The 20,554-nt window shown below is 49.5% G+C and overlaps 1 protein-coding gene across 1 annotated transcript in view; it reads left to right on the top strand.

Annotated features, from left to right (window-relative positions):
* The window catches only part of DLG5 (discs large MAGUK scaffold protein 5), a 181,808-nt gene that overhangs the window by 82,822 nt on the left and 78,432 nt on the right, over nt 1-20,554 (top strand). Inside the window, exons 3-5 of the mRNA XM_010589261.3 lie at nt 11,079-11,241; nt 15,850-15,993; nt 16,684-16,867. Of these exons, the coding sequence (XP_010587563.2) occupies nt 11,079-11,241; nt 15,850-15,993; nt 16,684-16,867 (491 nt within the window). The remainder of the gene's footprint in view (nt 1-11,078; nt 11,242-15,849; nt 15,994-16,683; nt 16,868-20,554) is intronic.

The following is a 20,554-nucleotide window of genomic DNA, read 5'->3' as shown; positions in this document are numbered from 1 at the left end:
GAGTACCACCGGCCTGGGTGCCAGACGGGTCAGGGTCTGGGTGTCAGCCCGAGCAGCCCAGGGCGCATGAGGCGGCTGTTGGCCCTCACTCGTCAGATGATTTATGGGAACATCTGTTGATTCCATTCACATTTTCTCACATCAGCAGTAATCCTCTTAACAGAGGAGGGCAAAAACCTGGCTCTGGTGTTAGAAGGGAGGCAGGTGCTCGGGGAGGCCCATGCTTCACCATGTCCTCACTCTGTCAGGGCATAGGGCTGCTCAGTGTGCCTGTCGCCTCCACCTCCCCTCAGAGGCCTTGGAGGCACTCAGTGACCACTGTCCATGAGCCTTGTCCCCTTTGAGACTCTGTAAGTGGGAACAAACAGCCTACGGGGCAGTGTGCTGCCATGGGTACAGGAGTAGCCAGTCCATGCTGAGTTGGACATGTCTCTTGGAACATGGGGTTCAGAAGCCCATAAGGTGAGGCCCTGCTTTTGTCTCTGAAGACATACTAGCAGGAGGGTCAGAATGGTCTCTCAGCCTTCTAACACCTCTATGACCAATTCGTTGTGTTAAATCCGCTCTATTTAACATCCCAGGGGTCCCTGGGTAGTATAGACAGTTAAGGTACTTGGCTGCTAACTGCAAGGTTAGAGGTTCGGGTCCACCCAGAGGCTCCTTGGAACACAAGCTGGGACATCTGCTTCCAAAAAATCAGCCACTGAAAGCCTTATGGAGTGTGGCTCTACTCTGACACACATGGGGTCTCCATGAGTTGGAGTCAACTCGACAGCTGCTATTGAACACCCCTAGTGTGGTTTGTGTTGTCTGATTGGACTCTGAGGGGTACACCTTCAGTGGTGAGTCCTGGAGTTTTTGAGTCAGGAGGGCTTACAGAGGTCATCTGGTCCAATTATTTCATTTTCCCTCGTGTGGACGGACATATGGGGAAATTGACACCAGAGAGGGAAAGTCTCATTCCTGAGATTCCAGAACTGGCCAGGGTAGACCTTTCACACGGTGATTTGACCAGCGTTTCCTGAACCCCTCCAGCATGTCAGACGTGGTTCCAGTGCGTGTGGACCTTCAGGTCTGTGGGGGAGACAGTTAAATAAGGAATTATAACACGAGAGAGCAGTGTAGTGAAAGGGAAGACAGCTACCAGCAGGGTCCCCTCATCCAGTCTAGGGACCAGGAAGGACCCTTCTGGAACCATGATTTAGATCTGATGTTCTTGTATCACTTTGTCCTGCCTGCTTTGGGTGCCTGGAGACACATCACTTGCATGATGGAATTTTTGGAATGTTGAACATTGGACAGACCCCCTCAGGAAGTACACAGGGGTGGGCAGTCAGGGTAAGCACAGGAATAAGGTGGGGCTTTTGTGGGCTGGGGAAGCCCTGAATGTACCCCTGTTTCCTCTCTCATGCCTCGCCCTTCTCGGGCTCCCTCTTCCCCTTGGGAATAAGGAATGATGATCTAACAGTTACCTGACCCACTCCTTCACGCTACAACTTCAAAGCCCAAAGTTTCACCTCTTCTAGGAGCATTTGTATTTTAAAAGGGGACTCCAGAGAGAAGCATGCATCACCCACAGCAGCGATTGCTAATGGTGGAATTACAAGCGACTAGGAAGCTACTCTTGTGCAGCTGTACCTTTGCAGACCCTGGAAGAGGCATCATGTCTGGGACCCCCCAGCCGATTCTAAGCTCACGGGAGGCTGTTTCAGCTTTGGGGTGGACGAGTCAGCAGTGCCCCCAGCTAGTTCTCGGAAGTCGCAGGCAGGCAGAGAGCAATGCTCTCTCTGATGTGCTTCCTGTAGTAGCCTGAGCCTTCACTGTCTGTGACCAGATCTGTAATGCTGAGAGAACTGGTTGCATCCCTTCCACTCAAACTCTCTACATTCACAGGGAACTGAGGTTTGCTCTCCTCTTTGCAGCTGATGTTGTCTTTGGGTATGTAGTCCCGTTTTTCCACAGAAGGCCTTTGGCTATGAGCAACAGCAGACTCCTACTCAGACTGTGTTAAACACTCAGGAAATGTATTGTCTCACATAACAAGCAGTCCGAGGTGGGGCCCAGGATGTTGGGATGTGGCTCTCCAGGCTCTGCCCTCCGCTGTGTGGTTTCTCCCCCTCAGGCTGCTGACACGGTGCCTATACCACCAGCTCCAGCCATCACAGCCACACCTAAAGGTGTCCAGAGCTGCGATGTCCAGTATGGTCAATACCAGTAACAGGTGGCTATTTCAATTTAAATTAATGAAAACAAAGTCAAATTAAAAATTCTAGTTTCTCAGTCATACTAGCCACATTTCAAGTGTTCAGTAGCCACGAGTGGCTAAACCCAGTGAGGCTAGTGGTTGCCATATTGGATGGTGCAGATGTAGAGCAAATGGCCCTGAGGAGGAAGAGGTCGTCTCCTCTGGCGTCTCCTTATGAACTAAGCAGCCTTTCCCAGAAGTCCCCTGGCACAGATGAACCTCTCCTCTCGTAGACCACAGTTGGGTCTGTGGCTCGTGAAGTGTGGCCGTTAGAGCCACAGCACTGAAGCACTTGTTAGAGATGTAGGCTCTCAAGCTGCACCCCCACATCTGCTCGTGAGGAACTCTGAGGGGTTCCTGCATTCTGTGTTTCAGCAGCTTTCTAGGCGTTGTAGCCGCAGGCTCAAGATTTTTTTTTTGATTGTGGTTAACATAGTTTTGCCATTTGAACCATTTTAAGTGTACAGTTTAGTGGCATTAATTATATTCACAAGGTTGTTCTGCCATCACCACTGTTTATTTCCAAACCTTTTTTTCACCCCAAACAGAAGCTCCGTGCCCATTAAGTAATAACACCCCATTTCCTTCCCTCCTGCCCCGTGAGTCCCGAGTAACCACTAATCTCTTTTTGTCTCTATGCATTTGCTATTTGCCTCTTGTAGACATTCCATGTAAGGGGGACCGACCACACAATGTTTGTCCTTTTGTGTATCCGGTTTCTTTCACTCAGCGTGATGTTTTCAAGGATCATCTGTGGCGTACGTAGCATGTATCAGAGCTTCATTTTTCTTTATGGTTGAGAGAAATCTCATTATCTGGATATACCAGGGGTCGGTCATGGTTCAGTGACAGAACTCTCACGGGAGATCTGGGCTTAATTCCCTCCAAAGCATCTCACACATGGCCACCACCCATCTGTCGGTGGAAGCTTGTGTGTTGCTGTCACGCTGAACAGGTTTCAGCAGAGCTTCCAGACTTAGATGGACTAGGAGGAAAGGCCTGGCGATGTACATCCAAAAATCAGCCAATGAAAACCCTGTGGATCATGACGGTCTGCAGTATAGATCATGGGGATGGTGCGGGACCAGGCAGCGTTTGTCCTGTTGTGCGTGGTTCACCATGAGTTGGGGTGGACTTGATGGCGGCTAACAACAGTGCAGTATATGGATATACCACGTTTTGTTTGTCCGTTAATCTATTTAGGGACACTTGGGTCATTTCCACTGTTTGCTCTTGTGAACAGTGCTGCAACGAACTTTGGAGACACGTGCTCAAGTTTGAGATGCATTGGCTTAACCTAATCCCTGGCAAGGACACTAGGATGTCTGACTGGTTTGAACCAGTTTCTTGGTGTGCAGTGAAGGTGCACTGGCCACAGGACCTCTTTAGTGCCTACTAGAGAAGGTTGGACAGGGGCACTGATGAGGTCAGGTGAGGACTGGCTGATGTCATTTGTTTGGTCTACCTTCAAGAACCTAAAGAAAGCCAAGAGTAAGGTCCCTATACTGAAGACATTGCCTCCACTTTCTCTCTTGTATCTCCCTAAAAAGAATATTTGGGCAAAGATGGCAAATTGTATTCAGCTGAAGAGAAAACTGGTGAAGACTTGGCGATGGTGTTACCCAGCAGTAGCTGATGCCTGGTGGGCTCACCTGGTTAGCCGGAGGTCCTAATGCGGCCCCTCCCATTTCACACCTCCAGCTTGACCCTGCTTACAAGACATCACACCTTTGCTTCCAGCCTTAAAGGTGGCAGGGTCTTCCTCCTGAGGCCTTTTCAGGCAGTCTTCACCAGCAAGCACACGTGGCTTCCCTGAGGGGTCCCCCACCCCTACTTGGCCATTCTGGTAACCTGGCCTCAACCCCACTGGCCCGTAGAATTCATGGTCATTTCAGGCAGTTGATATTTTTTCCTCCCAATTCATCTTGTTCTCATTTGCCTTTTATTTCTCATCTGGGATGTCTGGGGAGGCTTTAAGGAGGGGAAGAGAATTCCTAAAGCAAGCAGCATTCCTAAAGCAAGCTGTAAATTCCATGCAAATTGAAGTAACAGGAGCCATGACTTATTAAACAGAGAGGTCTCCAGCTTGTTGGCAGCAGGAGGATCTGAAGGGCTTCCCTGGTATATCTGTGAAGATTCCTGGAAAGTGTAGCTTCTAGTTGATGGGAAGGTAGGGGTGAGTCATTGGCGAGGCAGGGCTGCTCCTGGAACTTGTTGGAACTTGTGCCTTCGGACCCTTCCTTCCCTGGTCCTTCCTGTTGAATCAGGCCTCCCTTTTGGGAAGCCGGTGTTCTTTGTCTTGTAGCACATGCCCGGTGCTCATGTGGACCACAGGGGTGCGTGCTTCCTAATCGTAGTCTAGCCAAGGAGACAGAGAGGTCAGTGAGTGGCCATTCTGCCCCATGCAAAACAAAGGGAATGAATAGCTCAGGAGAAGGAGCAATTCGTTCTGCTGAGGGGAATCAGAGAAAGCTTCATGGCGCTTGAGCTGGGCCTTCCAGCAGCGGTGCTCCAGACGGAGGGAGCAGTGGGGAGCAAGGGGCACCGTTGCTTGTCCTGGTGTGGGTTTCTGCAGTAGCAGAGCCTGAGTCAGATTCCAGAGCAAGCGGAACATCTGGGAGGAGATGTGGAGCTTGGCAAGGCTGCAGCTGCTGCGCGGGCATCTGGACTCCCTTTCATCTTTACCCCTCTCATTCTAAATCCTGGGAGGGTGCTGAGCAGGGGCCATGTGCAGACTGAATATGGAGGGTGTCCCCTGTAGACTTCCGTAGTTGGGAGGGTAGGAAGGGGTGGCACTGCCTTTTATCAACCAAGGATTCCTTCCAATGTAGTGGCCACTGGACAGCCAATGAAGCAAGGGAGAGAAAAAGCCCACTTTGGCCAGTAAATGAAACTTTGGTCCAGACCAGTGGGTCTGAAACTTTAGCGTGCAGCAGAATCACGTGGCCACCCACTGCCGTCGAGTCGATTCCGACTCATAGCGACCCTATAGGACAGAGTAGAACTGCCCCGTGGAGTTTCCAAGGAGCACCTGGTGGATTCGAACTGCTGACCTCTTGGTTAGCAGCTGTAGCACTTAACCACTACGCCACCAGGGTTTCCATCACGTGGAGGGCTTGTTAAAATACCACCTGCCCCAGGGTTTCTTATTGCGTGGGTCTGGGGCCTGAGAATATGCATTTCCAACAAGTTCCTGGTGTTGCTGAGGCTGCCTGTTGGGAATCACTTTAAGGGTCACCGGTCTGGGACATGGGGCTTTGTCTTTCCTGGATGGCTCCAGCTCCCTAGGTCAGGGTGGCTCGGCTTTACTCCACGTGCCTCTGATGACCGGTATCTGCCGCTGCTTCCCTTCTCCCCTGACAGCCAGTGCCTGGAGCTTATCGGGGCCACCCAGTCCAGCTGACCACACGCCAGTAGGGTGCTTGGGGATTAATGGGATAATGATGGGGTGCATTTGTTAGAGAAGCCAGCACCTTGGCTGTGCTCAGTGAATGCCAGTTGCTCTCTTCACTGCCTACGCAATCAGTGGTCCACCCAGCTGAAAGCCAGGGAGCCAGGCTCATCCTTCCTGGGCATGAGGCACAAAGCAACGGCTGCTGCGAGGTGGGCTGCGAGGTATCCAATGAGTCCCACTGCTGGGGTGCCTCCTTCCGTTGCTTCATTTGCAAAATGGGTGAAAATTCCTCACTGCCCAAAGGCGGGTTACTGGGCCTGCTGGTGCCTTTCCATTCTGTGATTTGATGTTTCTCTGAAACTTCTTGTCCTTGATTACAGCAGAGAACAGAAGTTCTCGAAGTGTGGTAGAGTGTCCCTGGGGTCTTGTCAGGAGGTTCGCAAGATCCAAACTGTTTTCAAAATAATAATAAGATATCATTTGCCTTTTTGCGGTCTCATTCTCCACTGGGGTGGAGTGGAGTTTTCCAAAGGTTCCATGCATAGTGTGTGATGCCGCAGCAGACAGGACAACCTCGCCACCTAGTCTGCTGTTCAGCCAGGTGCCGCAGAGCTTTGTACAAATGTAAAGAATGCCATTCTCACTGTGTTTTTGTTTTGTTATGGAAAAGATAGTTACTTTTTTGTTAAAAAATGTCATGCTAATATGTAGTGGGTTTTTGGTTATTTTTAAATGAGTTAGTAAACATTTCAATTATTTTTCTCTATTTAATTTCTAATCAGGTAGATATCGATAGATTAAAACCCATGTAAACAAAAAGCTCTTTGGAGTCCTGAATAATTTTTTTTTTTTTAATTTTTTTTGTGTTTTAAGTGAAAGTTTACAAATCAAGTCAGTCTCCCATACAAAAATTTATATACTTGCTATATACTCCTGGGGAAACCCTGGTGGCATAGTGGTTAAGTGCTATGGCTGCTAACCAAAGGGTCGGCAGTTCGAATCTGCCGGGCGCTCCTTGGAAACTCTATGGGGCAGTTCTACTCTGTCCTATAGGGTCACTATGAGTCGGAATCGACTTGACGGCACTGGGTTTGGTTTGGTTTTTGGTTTATATGCTCGTAGTTGCTCTCCCCCTAATGAGACAGCACACTCCTTCCCTCCACTGTCTATTTTCGTGTCCATTCCGCCAGCTTCTGACCCCCTGTGCCCTCTCATCTCCCCTCCAGACAGGAGCTGCCCACATAGTCTCATGTGTCTACTTAATCCAAGAAGCTCACTCTTCACCAGTTATCATTTTCTATCCCATAGTCCAGTCCAATCCCTGTCTGAAGAGTTGGCTTTGGGAATGGTTCCTGTCTTGGGCTAACAGACGGTCTGACTGAGTAATTTTTAAGAGTGTAAAGAGGTCTGAAGATTAAAACGTTTGTGAACTTTTAGGTGAAGACCTTGGGCTCTGGGGGGAGGTAGAACCACCAAAAACAAACAAACAAAACAAAGCAAGACCGAAGAGCCAGTTACTGTTGACTCCGTTCTGACTCACGGCGACACCACATGGGTCAGAGTAGAGCTGTGCCCCAGAGGGTTTTCAGTGGCGGATTTCTCAGAAGCAGGTCACTAGGCCTTTCTTCTGAGGAGGCTCTGGGTGGACTTGAACCGCCAGCCTTTTGGTTAGCAGAAGAGCACTTTAACCATTTGCACCACTCAGGGACTCTGGGGTCAGATACAGAGGTTCAAATCCCAGCTCTGTCACTGGCGCTGAGACCTGGCCATGCCAACTTTGGTAGGGTTTCGTTTCCTTATCTGTAGAATGGGGATAACAGCAGTGTCTTCCTCATGAGTATTAAATGGAATAATGTGTGAAAAATACTTCAAAAACTGTTGGACACCAAGTAAATCAGTTGCTGTTGAGTTGACTCCAACTCACGGTGACCCCACGTGTATCAGAGTAGAACTGTGCTCCATAAAGTTTTTGATAGCTGATTTTTGGGAAGTAGATTGCCAGGCCTTTCTTCTGAGGTGTCTCTGGGTAGACTTGAAACACCAATCTTTCAGCTAGAGTGTGTTAACAGTTTGCACCAGCCAGGGACTCTGGGCACCAAGTAACTGCTACCAATTGTCATTTGGGAGGCATCAGGGTTGTGGTGAAGGCATGTGCTCTGAATCCAGGCTGCCTGGCCTCACATTCCAGTGCCACCACCGTTATTGGTGCGAGTTTGATTCAATTGTCTAACCTTGCTGCGCCTCAGTTTTCTCACCTGTAAAATAGGATGATAATAATAGAACTCACCTCTGGGTTTGTGGTAAGGATTAAATTAACGCCTGGGCCATCATAAGCACTGAGTAGAAGTCTGTCCTGTGAGTTGGCTGTTGTTGTGTGGGTTGGCCGTGATGTGCAGGTTGAACCCCCCTTTTCTGGGTGCTCTTTGGGAGTTTTTCTAACCTATCTGCCTTGGGTTTGTCAGTCCTCCATACCTAATTTTCTCCTGGAATTGGTTAGAGTATGAGTAGTAGGCACCTCCAGATGGGATATCAGACGTTCACCTAAGGAAGCCCCCCTTGACAGAAAGTCAGGCGCGTTACTACAAGCCAGATAATTCAGTGGTGGAACTGACCCTGGGCCAGAACTTAGAAAAGTATGGCTCAGCCTGCACAGAGCTGTAGCCAGCCTGTTTGCCAAAACTCCTAGGGGCGGGTGAGGATCCAGGGTCTTTTGGGGAGAGGCGAAGAATACTTCTCAAGCTGTAGAGTAGGATCACGTTAAGGGGGAGAATGTCTATGGGAAATGCTGATTCCGGGCCCTATCACAGAGAAGACTCTGATCCCAAAGGTCTGGGCTGGAGCACAGCAACCCTGGTTGTTAGGGTCCTAGAGGTTTTTAATGACATTCACCTCAGGAGGTACTAGATTCAGGTGTTGTTGCTGTTTGTCGTTGGGACCCCGTATGACAAAGTAGAACTGCCACATTTGGTTTTCTTGGCTGTAATCTTTCTGGAAACAGATCACCAGGCTTTTTTCCTACAGAGCCACTGGGTGGGTTCAAACCACCAATCTTTCGGTTAGCAGCCAAGTGCTTAACTGTTGCACCCCAGGGCTCCTTACTTTCAGGTGGTACCAGCTTTGAAAAATGCTGAGCTGAGAGCTGAGTCCCACCTCATACCATGGTCTAGATTGTCCCCGCAGTGTTGCCTCATCCTCCTGGCCCCCCGGAAGGCGCAAGGCCATAGCTCGTGTGCCCATCTTTTGTCTTGGCTGGGGGGGAACACTTGGTTTGAGCAACCAGTCAACCAAGGAGGCTTTATTGAACTTTCTGAGTCTAAGGCCTTTGCTTGTCCCTGCGGCAGCTGAGGGTGGTGGTCAGGATGGTACAGGGAGTCAGAAGATATCCTGCTTGCCCTTCACACGGTCTTCAGGTCCACTGTGGGGACAAATCCTGTGTCCTTGGGGCAAGTCAGCTCCCCCGGATCACATCCGTAAAATAGGATTGCTGAAGCCACTGTGACCCCACGGAGCACCTCGTGAGGGCAGAGGAGATGGCAGGGAAACATGCGTGACAGCCTTCAGTATAAAAGCACAGTGGGTTCCACTCTTTCCCAGGGCATTTCAGTGAGGTGCTTCCTTCCTAGAAATGGATTCGTTGCATGTCAGCGGTGGTGCCGGTGCTGGTGCTGGTGCCGGTGGTGGTGCCGGTGCTGGTGGTGCTGATGGTGGTAGTGCTGGTGCCGGTGCCGGTGGTGCTGGTGCCGGTGGTGGTGGTGGTCCTGGTGGTGGAGGTACTGGTGGTCGTGGTGGTGGTGCTGGTGGTGGTCGTGGTGCTGGTGGTGGAGGTGCCGGTGGTGGTTGTGGTGGTGCTGGTGGTGGTCGTGGTGCTGGTGGTGGTGGTGCCAGTGGTGGTCGTGGTGCTGGTGGTGGTCGTGCCGGTGGTGGTCGTGGTGCTGGTGGTCGTGGTGGTGGTGCTGGTGGTTGTGGTGGTGGTGCTGGTGGTGGTCGTGGTGCTGGTGGTGCTGGTGGTCGTGGTGGTGGTGCTGGTGCCGGTGGTGGTGCTGGTGGTGGTCGTGGTGCTGGTGCTGCTGGTGCTGGTGGTCGTGGTGCCGGTGGTGGTGGTGCCAGTGGTGGTCGTGGTGCTGGTGGTGCTGGTGGTCATGGTGGTGGTGCTGGTGGTGGTCGTGGTGCTGGTGCTGGTCGTGGTGCTGGTGCTGGTGGTGGTGGTGCTGGTGGTGGTCGTGGTGCTGGTGGTGGTGGTGCCGGTGGTGGTCGTGGTGCTGGTGGTGCTGGTGTTGGTGGTGGTCTCGGTGCTGGTGGTGCTGGTGCTGGTGGTCGTGGTGCTGGTGGTGGTGGTGCCGGTGGTGGTCGTGGTGCTGGTGGTGCTGGTGCCGGTGGTGGTGCTGGTGGTGGTCGTGGTGCTGGTGCTGCTGGTGCTGGTGGTGGTGGTGCCGGTGGTGGTCGTGGTGCTGGTGGTGGTGGTGCTGGTGGTCGTGGTGGTGGTGCTGGTGGTGGTCGTGGTGCTGGTGCTGCTGGTGGTCGTGGTGGTGGTGGTGGTCGTGGTGCTGGTGGTCGTGGTGGTGGTGGTGGTGGTCGTGGTGCTGGTGGTGATCTTGGTGCTGGTGCTGGTGCTGGTGGTGCTGGTCCTGGTGCTGGTGGTGGATGCTGTTTTTTGTAAGAGCATAAGGCCTGGGGTTCCCTCAGGACGTTTTTAGTCTTGGGGACAGGTGATTAGGATCCGCTCCGACTGGGCAGCTGGAGGCCCTGACCGACCTGCATCATGTCCTGCTCACCTTGCCTGCGGGTGACCCCTCCAAGCCTGCACAGCTGGCCTGGTTGGGCAGGTCGTGCAGGTTGTTGGAAGGATCGGAACGGGAGCTTTTGCAGCATGTCTGGCCTGGTCGGGAAGGAAAGGGACACAGCCCCTGGGCCCCAGCTTCAGAGCCAGCTGCCTCGTCCCTAGGAGCTCTGCTGGGCTCCCTGTGAGTCGTCCTCCCTGGCTGCGTCTTCAGCTCTGCTGGGCGCTCAGGTCGACCTCTCCTGCCCCACCTGCTGGGCAGGATGCTGTGCTCAGGGGTCAGTGACAGCCTGTATTCCCAGACCAGGCGAGGATGCGAGGATTAGGGCCAAGACAGTACCCTCCTGGAGGTATCAAAGCCAGGTTGGGGATGGAGGGGATGTCCTCAGGGTCCTGAGCCATGTCCACCTGAGCCAGTGACATAGTTTGGGATGGTTGCTAGTTGAATACATGCCAGCTGGAGCCAGACTGTCTGGGCTCAGTCCTCAGTTCTAGCTCTTCCTTGCTGGGACCCAGTGTTCCCTGTGTGGAAGGGGCACTAGCAACACCCATCTCACAAGGGGTTGTGATCAGCTGACACAAGGCAGGACCCCACAGCAGTGCCTGGCACACCACGAGTGCTCTCTCCATGTGAGTTCACACTCTTGTTGTCCTCCCACCAGGCACCACTGGGAAGGCACCATCCCCGCCACCCCTCCTCACCGACCGGCAAGTCAATGAGAAGGTGGAGAACCTCTCCATTCAGCTACAGCTGATGACCCGAGAGAGGAATGAGCTGCGGAAGCGCCTGGCCTTTGCGACTCACGGGACGACCTTTGACAAAAGGTAGTAACCCCAGCCGGCTCCCCCCCAGCCGGCTCCCCCCCAGCCGGCTCCCCCCCAGCCGGCTCCCCTGCCCAGGCCCAATGGGCAAGGATGACTACCTGATACCAGTGCTGTCACCCGCACGCACTCACTCTTAGCAGCTGGGGGTCGGTGCTGCACCCCTCCCTCTCTTCCCTGGCCTGCACCTCACATCGGGCTCAGCGAGCATAGGCTTGTTCTGCTTTCTCCAAGACAAAGCAGGAGCCCATTGCCGGCACCGTAGGGCTGAAAGGTGTATGTGTGCATGCATGCATGTTTGTGCACGTGTGTACGTGTTTGTGCGTGCATGCGTGTTTGTGTGTGGGTGCGTCCCATCACACACCTGGAGATGCCCCTGACAGTGGTGTGCTTGTCTTTGTGACAGAAGAGCCTGGCCAGCCTCCTGGCCCTTCCCACATGTCTCTGTGGATGATCATTTGGTGGGTGGTCTGGGCAGCAGCTCGAGGAGCCTGGTCCTGCTGTGGTGTCCCCTCACTGGTTGGATGGCCTTGGGTCATCACTCGCCTTCTGTAGTCCTCTGCCTTCCAGCCCTGAGAGAATAGGCTTCCCTCTTCATCCCCATCACGTTCAAATCCACCCCTCGCCTTAATAGATATGTTTATCCCATTGGTGAGCCCATCTGTGTTGTGCCACTGTCTCCGAGAAGACCCCAGCCTGCCTCACTATTGAGTGGATCTTTGTGTAGTTTGTAAACACATGAATTGTCCCCTTGCCACATATATTCCACTTTGTTGTTTTGGAAGAAAGTCTTTGACCCCTTCTTTCCCGGAACCAGAGATAGGTACCAGAGAGGACGGCCATAGGGCGACAGAGGAAGAGCCTTTATACACCTGCACGATCCAAGAGGGCTTGATGGGGGAGGAGGAGGGATGCAGGGCAGTTTATCCTTGTATGGTGATGCTAGTGGGGACCTTGAGGGAAGAGGGGAATCTTTTAACCCCCTTGATTTAACGTCTTTCCTTTAGGAGCATCAATGATCTGTGCCTTGTCCTGAGGAATGATGTCAGGACTGCAAAGCCTGATCCTGGAGATGGTTTTTATGAGAGTATGGCCCTCAGTCAGATGTCACAAGGCAGGAGGAGCGAAGACACAGGCTCTCGAGCAGGAGTCAGCCAACTGAGGCCTGTGGGCCAAATGTGGCCCACTGCCTGTTTTTTATGAATAAAGTTTTATTGGAACACAGCCATGCTTATTCATTTACATACTGTCTGTGGAGCTTTCATGCTGCATTGTCAGAGTTAAATGGTTGTACAGAGATTATTCTGTCCTAAAAGCCCAAAATATTTATTACTTGGCCTTTTATAGAAAATGTTTGTTGAGCCCTGCTGTAGGGCAGGAGTTCTCCAGCTTGAGCATGCATCAGAATCACCTGGAGGGCTTGGTAAACACAGGTTGCTAGCCGTCCCTACACAGCCTGACTCAGGAGGCCTGGGGCTGGGCCTAAGAAACTGTATCTCTAACAGGTTTCCAGGTGATGCTGGTGCTGCTGGTCTGGGAACCCCCACTTTGAGAAACACTGCTCCTGGATAGTGTTCTCAGCCTTGGCTGCACATTGAGATCGCCTGGGGGATTTTAAAAAGCCCTGAGGTCTGGGTTCCACCCCTAGAGATGCTGATGTAATTGGTCTAGGCATTAAAAAAATAACAATTTATTTATTTTTGTTGTTGAGAATATACACAGTGGAACATACACCAATTCAACAATTTCTACATGTGCAGTTCAGTGACATTGCTTACATTCTTCAAGTTGTGCAACCATTTTTACCCTCCTTTTCCAAGTTGTTCCTCCTCCATTAACATAACTCACTGCCCCCTAAGTTTCCTACCTAAAGTTTTTTTTTAAATGAAAGTTTCCGAATCAAGTCAGTCTCTCATACAAAATCTTATACACACCTTGCTGTGTACTCCTAGCTGCTCTCCCCCTAATGAGACAGCACATTTCCTTTCTGTCCACCCTGTATTCCCATGTCCATTTGGCCAGCTCCTGTCCTCTCTGCCTTCTCATCTTCCCTCCAGACAGGAGCTGCCCACATAGCCTCATGTGTCTGCTTAATCCAAGAAGCTCACTCCTCACCAGTACCGTTTTCTGTTGTATAGTCCAGTCCAGTCCCTGTCTGAAGAGTTGGCTTTGGGAATGGTTCTAGTCTTGGCCTAATAGAAGGCCTAGGGACTGTGGCCTCTGGGGTCCTTCTAGTCTCAGCTGCCTAATCTTTTGAGTAGCTATTGTCAGTTTGATCTCATATAGATAGCTCTTAAAAGAACACAATGCTCAAAGCAGACATTCTTTACTAGTTAAGCTAAACTGTTGTTTGGTCAGGGGATTTTTCGGTTTAAGGTTTAAAGATTATCCCAGGGCAGTAGTTTTGGGGATTCATCCAACCTCTAGGGCTTCAGAAAATCTGTTGAAATTCTCTTCTGCTTTTTCTCCCTTTTGATCAGGATTCTTCTATAGAATCTTTGATCAAAATGTTCAGTAATGTAGCTGGGCACCATCCAGCTCTTCTTTTCTCATGGCAAAGGAGGCAGTTGTTCATGGAGGCAGTTAGCCACACATTCCATATACTCCAATGCCTGACTCCCTTTTTCCTCTGTTGCTCCAGGTGAATAGAGACCAATTGTCTGTGGTTTGCAAGCTTTTAAGACCCTAGGCACTACACGATGAACTAGGAGGTAGAACAGAAGCACTAAAGATGATATTAGGCCACTTAATGGGGATGTGTCATGAAACCATGACCCTAAACCTCCAGACCAAGAAACTAAATCCCATGAGGTGTGTGTTTGTACGTAAGTAGCTTTAGTAGCTACTCTGTTGTTGTTGTTGTAAATATATCTATTACACAACTTTTGCCAATTCAGCTTTTTGCAGATGACATCTTATTGACAGCAATTTCATTCATCGGCTTTGCTTTTTGTTTTAATTTTTGTTGTTGTTGTGAATATAGACCATACTCAAATCCACAATTTCTACACGTATAACTCAGTGACATTGATTACATTCTTCACCCTCCTTTTTCAGATTGTTCCTCCCATTAGCATAAACTCACTGCTCCTAAGCTTCCTGTCTAAGTTTTTGAGTTACTATTGTCAGTTTGATCCCATATAGATAATTATTTTCCACCATCAGAATTAATTTATCACTGTCCTATTTGTGCATAATTGTTTTCATTTGATCCCATACAATTTTTTAAAAAATATAATTCATTTTTGTTGTTGTTGAGAATCTACACAACAGACCATAAAGGAATCCAACAATTTCTACATGTACAATTCAGTGATGTGGATTACATTCTTTGAGTTGTGCAACCATTCTCACTCTCCTTTCTGAGTTGTTTGTCCCCCATTAACATAAACTCACTGTCCCCTCAGTTTCCTGTCTAATCTTTCAAGTTGCTGTTGTCACTTTGATCCGATAAAGACAGATGAAAGAGCACAGTGCTCAAGGCAGACATTCTTTACTAGTTAAACTAAACTATTTTTGGGTTTTAAGATGACTTCAGGGGGTATTTTTGGTTTAAGATTTAAAGATTATCTCAGGACAATATTTTCAGGGGTTCATCCACCATCCATGGCTCCAGGAAGTCTGGAGTCCATGAGAATTTGAAAACCTGTTCTGCATTTTTCCCTTTTGACCAGGATTCTTCTATAGAATCTTTGATCAAAATGTTCCGTAATGGGAGCCGAGCAACATCCAGTTCTGGTCTCATGACAAGGTAGATAATTCTTTAAAAGAGCACAGTGCTCAAGGAGACAGTCTTTACTAAACCAAACTAAACTGAAACCAAAAAACCAAACCCATTGCTGTTGAGTCGATTCCTTCTCATGGCGACCATACCTATAGGACAGAGTACTATACCACAGCGTTTTTAAGGAGCGCCTGGTGGATTGAAACTGCCAGCCTTTTGGTTAGCAGCCAAACTCTTAACCACTATGCCACCAGGGTTTCCAAGCTAAACTAGTGTTTGATTTAAAGAAGACTTCAGGGAACATTTTTGATTTAAATTTGAAGGTTAAAGATTATCTCAAGGCACTAGGTTGGGGGGTTCATGCAGCCTCAGTGGCTCCAGAAAATCTAGATTCCATGAGAATTTGAAATTCTGTTCTGCATTTTCCCCTTATGGGCATTGGTATTTTAATGTGTACCCAAGATTGAGAATCACTGTTCCAAAGAGGACAAACTTCACCCCTTGTGGGGACTGCTGGGGTCCCACCACAGGTTTGTGGGCGGACCTGCTTTGTGTTGCAGGCCTGTTGCATGGTTTCTTGGAAGCTTCTAGTGAACAAGACTATACCTTCTCAGCTTTCTAGGTGTATGGGGGAGCTCAGACAACCAAGGCTATCTTCATTTGGGGGTTCCGATTCTGATGGTGTGGGTGAGGCCCAGACATCTGGGTTTATCAAGCACCTGGGTGATTTTGTTGGATAGGAGACCAATATTTGGGAACTGCTGGGCCAGAGTAACGCCAGAAAGCTTTGTGGAGGGGGCAGGGCATGCTTCCCCAGTTGAGAGACACCGATTGTCAGTACAAATCTAGGGCCTGTGTTCACGGGGCTGTTTTCCTCTCTGGGCCAGGCCCTACCACAGGCTGAATCCTGACTATGAGAGGCTGAAGATCCAGTGTGTTCGGGCCATGTCAGACCTGCAGAGCCTCCAGAACCAGCACACCAACGCCCTGAAGAGGTGCGAGGAGGTGGCCAAGGAGACTGATTTCTACCAGTGAGTGGGGTCTGCTTGGCAAGGGCTCCCAGCGTCCATGCAACAGCTGCCCTCTGCCCTTCTGTGTCTCGACTTGGAGCCAGGAGTCCTGGATCTGGGCCTGTCTCTGTCACTTAAGAAGCATTCAGCCCTTAGCAAATGGCTTTCTGCTTTTGGGCCTCAGTTTTCCGAAGTGTAAAATAAGACTATTAATCCTTCACCCCATCTTACTGCCTGCTTCAGAAGCATGGTAGACGTGAAATTGATGTAAAACACTTGGCAGCGGGCCAGGCAGGTGACTGGCTTCTCAGTCACTGTTCAGGGACTTTGCTGCAACACGTGGCCTCATGGCAGGCAGGTGGGGCAAGTTCCCCTCTGGTCTTCTGGTGCCCCTCAGAGGGTGTACCTGCTGATATTTGCCCAGGCCTCAGAACTGGGAGGTGCCAGGTTTATAGAGGTAGAGGCTGATCTCCTTTTCTTGATCTCATACATGTGCCTTTTTTGGTGTCAAATTTTAAAAAATTGGTTTGGGTCCTTCTGAAATTTGGCCGATCCCAGGCTTTGGCCTGCCTCTGAGTCCCGAGGACCTGGCTGTGGTGGCTCCCGTCTCGTGTGTGGGGAGTATTGGCACCTTGAGGGGCTGGTGATGCCTTTGCGGGGGAGTGGAGGCTGGCTGAGGCTCATCTGTGTGTGTGTGGCGGGGGGTTTCAGCACACTCCACAGCCGGCTTCTGAGTGACCAGACCCAGCTGAAGGATGATGTGGACATGCTAAGGCGGGAGAACGGGCAGCTACTGCGGGAGCGGAACTTGCTACAGCAGTCATGGGAGGACATGAAGCGGCTCCACGAGGAGGACCAGAAGGAGATTGGTGACCTCCGGGCCCAGCAGCAGCAGGTAGAGCTGGGCTGGGTGGCTGGGGGTAGATCAAGACTGGCCATCCATTCACTCATCCATATACCCACTTGCCTGCCCATCTGTCCACACGTCCACCCATCCATCTGCATGCCCTCTGTCCATCCATCCATCCATCCACCCACTCACCCACCCATCCATGCACCCACCCTCCTACTCACTCACCCGTCTATTGATCCATCCATCACCCATGCCATCCATCACATGCCCATCCACCCATCCACCCACCCATCCATCCATCCATCACCCATGCCGTCCATCATCTGCCCATCCATTCATTCATATATCCATTCACACAGCCACTTGCCCATCCATCCATCCATTCATCCAACCATTTGTTCATCCATGTGATCATTTAGCCAGTCTTCTTGGGGTGTCTGCTGTGTGTGAGGCACTGGGATATCGGTGAGCAAACCCTCAGCCCTTGCTCTCCTGAAGCCTGCAGTCCAGTGGGGGAGACAAATACTAAATAAGTAATCACACATTGCACTCTATAGTTATGATTATTCCAGGTCTATCAAGGAGATGGCACAAGGTACTGGCAGTGTGTAACAGGGGTTTGACTTAGCCTGGAGGTCTGTAGCTTATTTCCTTTGTATGGACCAGGCAAGATTATGGATGGAAAGAAGCTTGGAAATATTAAAGCCTTGTGCAGATATGAGCTAGAACAATTAGCTATTTTTCTGGGTGAGAGTGTGGCCCTCTTGCTGCTTTCTCCATTCCAAGTTAGTGTCTTCACTTTGTTCAGCTCTTGGTTCACTTTGACTAAAGGCATGAGTAGCAGGCTAGTCAGAACATGGGCCTGCCATGAATGATGTTGGGCAAGGGGATAAGCATTCTGCAAAACAGACTTGCCAGAATCTCAGCCATTCATTCAGCAGTGATTTATTGAGCCCCCCCCTTTTTTTTTTGTGCTGGGTGCTGAATATACAGTCGTGAAGGAAACACAAGCTGTTTACCTCTTGTAATTTATAGTCTGGAGCTGTCTGGGCTGCCCAAGGATGTGGAAAGGGCTGAGGATATGTTCTGTGTCTATAGATGCTTCGGATGTTTGGGGTTGGAAGGCAATCCCAGTGTCCTTGGAGCACTGCAACATAGGTGGTGATTAAACAGAGAGTCCCATTCCCATTGAAATAATTTATGGTCCCTCCTGAGTTAAAACAGGACTGTTGGGTCTTGCTGGTAACAGTGCTGGTATGTAACAATCAGAATTTATCTGATAATGTAGCACAACATATTTATTGTTTTCATTTAAACAGGTTTTAATTTTTAATTTTGGAACTATTACAAATTTACAGAAAAGTGACAGAAACAGTACAAAGACTTTTTACCTCACCCCGCCCCATATCATTCAAGAGTAAGTTGCCTTTTGTTTGGAGGGCATTGAGTTTATGTTAAAGGTGGTGGTATATTTTAGACAAGGATAGCTGTAATGGTGGCACAACGGGAAAAATGTAATCAATGCCGTTAAATTGCAGGTGTGGAAGTTGTTGTGTTGGTGAAAGTCTTGGTGTATATGTTTTCACCACACACAAAACAAAACGGTAAGTTGCCAACCTGTTGCCCCATCACCCCCAAATACTCTAACGTGTATTTCCTAAAACAGGGATATTCTCCTGTCTAACAGCAATACAACTATCGGTGTCAGGAAATTCACATTGATACATTACTACCATCTCATCATCAGACCCCATTTGAGTTTTGCCAGTTGTCTGAATAATATCTTTTATAGCAAAAAGATGCAATTAGAATAAGCGAGTGTATTTTGTTGTCATGTCTCTTTGTTGTTGTTAAGTGCCGTCGAGTCAGTCCCGACTCAAAGTGACTCTGTGTACAACAGAAGGAAACACTGGCTAGTCCCGTGCCATCCTCACAATCGTTAATATGTTTTAGCCTATTGTTGGAGCCACGGTGGCAGTCCATCTCAGTGAGGGTCTTTCTCTTTTTCACTGACCCTCTATTTTACCAAACATGATGTCCTCCTCCAGGGACTGGTCCCTCCTGATAAAATGTCCAAAGTATATAAGACGAAGTCTCTCCATCCTCGCTCCTAAAGAGCATTCTGGCTATACTTCCTCCAGGATAGATTTGTTTGGTCTTCTGGCAGTCCATGGTGAACAGATCCTCAGGCTTTTCTTGACCTTCCTGATCTTAAAGGCTTGATGCCAGTTGTTTCGTAGGATGTCCTTGAACTTGGATTTATCTGATCCTTATGGTTAGAGTCAATGTATGCATCTTTGGCAGGAATATCACAGAAACGATGGTGCCTTATTCTCACTACCCCCTATCAACTGGGACGTGGTTCCATTTGACCCATTATTGGTCATGTTCGCTTTGATCATTTACTTAACTGAGGTGGTGTCTTCAGGCCTCTCACCTTTTTTCCTTCGTAATTTGTAAGCATTTTATAGGGAGGTCTTTTGAAATTATAAATATCCCATTCCTCATCAACCTTGCATGCCATCCATCCACCCACCCATCTTTATGGACTTGTGATCGGTTTTATTCAATGGGTTATAATCCATGATGACTTGTGGGAGTCTCTTTAAGTTTGCGTCTGTGTCTTCTTGATGTTTTCCCTCGTTTTTGAGCGTTTTCTTGCTCTCTGGCACAGCAAGGTATTCCAGGCCCATTTTATACTCTACCTGCCCTTGCCCTGGAAATCAGCAGTTTCTCTAAGGAGTTCTCATTTCTTTTAGCGGAGGATGATATTTAGAAGCTATATCTGGATATGGGCGTGCTCCTGCTGTTGGGGTATCGCTGCTCTAGGCCCTTTCAGCGGACAGAAGTAGGGAACGTCTGTATGTACATACATGTTTTCGTTGTTAGTTGCCATGGAATCTACTCTGACTCATGGTAACCCCGTGCACAACAGAACAAAACGTGTCTGGTCCTGCGCTGTCTTCACTATTGTTGGTATGCTGGCCATTCTTGTGGTCACTGTGTGTTTTGAGTGCCTTCCAGCCTACGGGGCTTATCTTCCAGCACCAAACCAAACCTGTTGCCATTGTGTCAATTCCAACTCATAGTGCCCCTATAGGACAGAGTAGAATTGCCCCATGAGGTTTCCAAGGAGCGCCTGGTGAATTCAACTGCTGACCTTTTGGTTAGCGGCCAAGCTCTTAAACACTATACCACCAGGGCTCCTCCAGGAGTACAATATCAAACAGTATTCTGTTTTGATCCATAGGATTTTCACTGGCTGATTTTCTTCCTAGTCTGTCTTAATGTGGAAGCTCAGCTGAAACCGGTTCACCATGGGTGACCCTGCTGGTGGCGTAGCTTCTAGCAACATGTCACCACAGCACGACAGAGTGGCAGATGGTGGTGGGTATACATACATACAAACATACATACCACACATATTTACATCTGTGCATCTATGTCTAGGTAAAACTCTTTGAGTTTATTCCGACTTGTAGTGATCCTATAGGACAGAGTAGAACTGCCCCATCGTGTTTCCAAGGAGTGGCCTGGTGGATTTGAACTGCTAATCTTTTTGGTTAGCAGCTGTAGGTCTTAACCACTGCGTCACCAGTGCTCCAAATCTGCATATATGTACCAAAATCCATGAGTTCACACTGACATCTCCAATTCCGGTTGAATAGGGTTCATTCTAGCTGTCCCCCTTTCCGTTTTTGTAACTCCCTTCTCTGATAGTGAGAATCC

The sequence above is a fragment of the Loxodonta africana genome, chromosome 16 (assembly GCF_030014295.1).
Source record: "Loxodonta africana isolate mLoxAfr1 chromosome 16, mLoxAfr1.hap2, whole genome shotgun sequence".
Taxonomy (NCBI): domain Eukaryota; kingdom Metazoa; phylum Chordata; class Mammalia; order Proboscidea; family Elephantidae; genus Loxodonta; species Loxodonta africana.
Note: the sequence above shows the minus strand (reverse complement) of the source record. Positions and strands in the feature narration are given on the sequence as shown.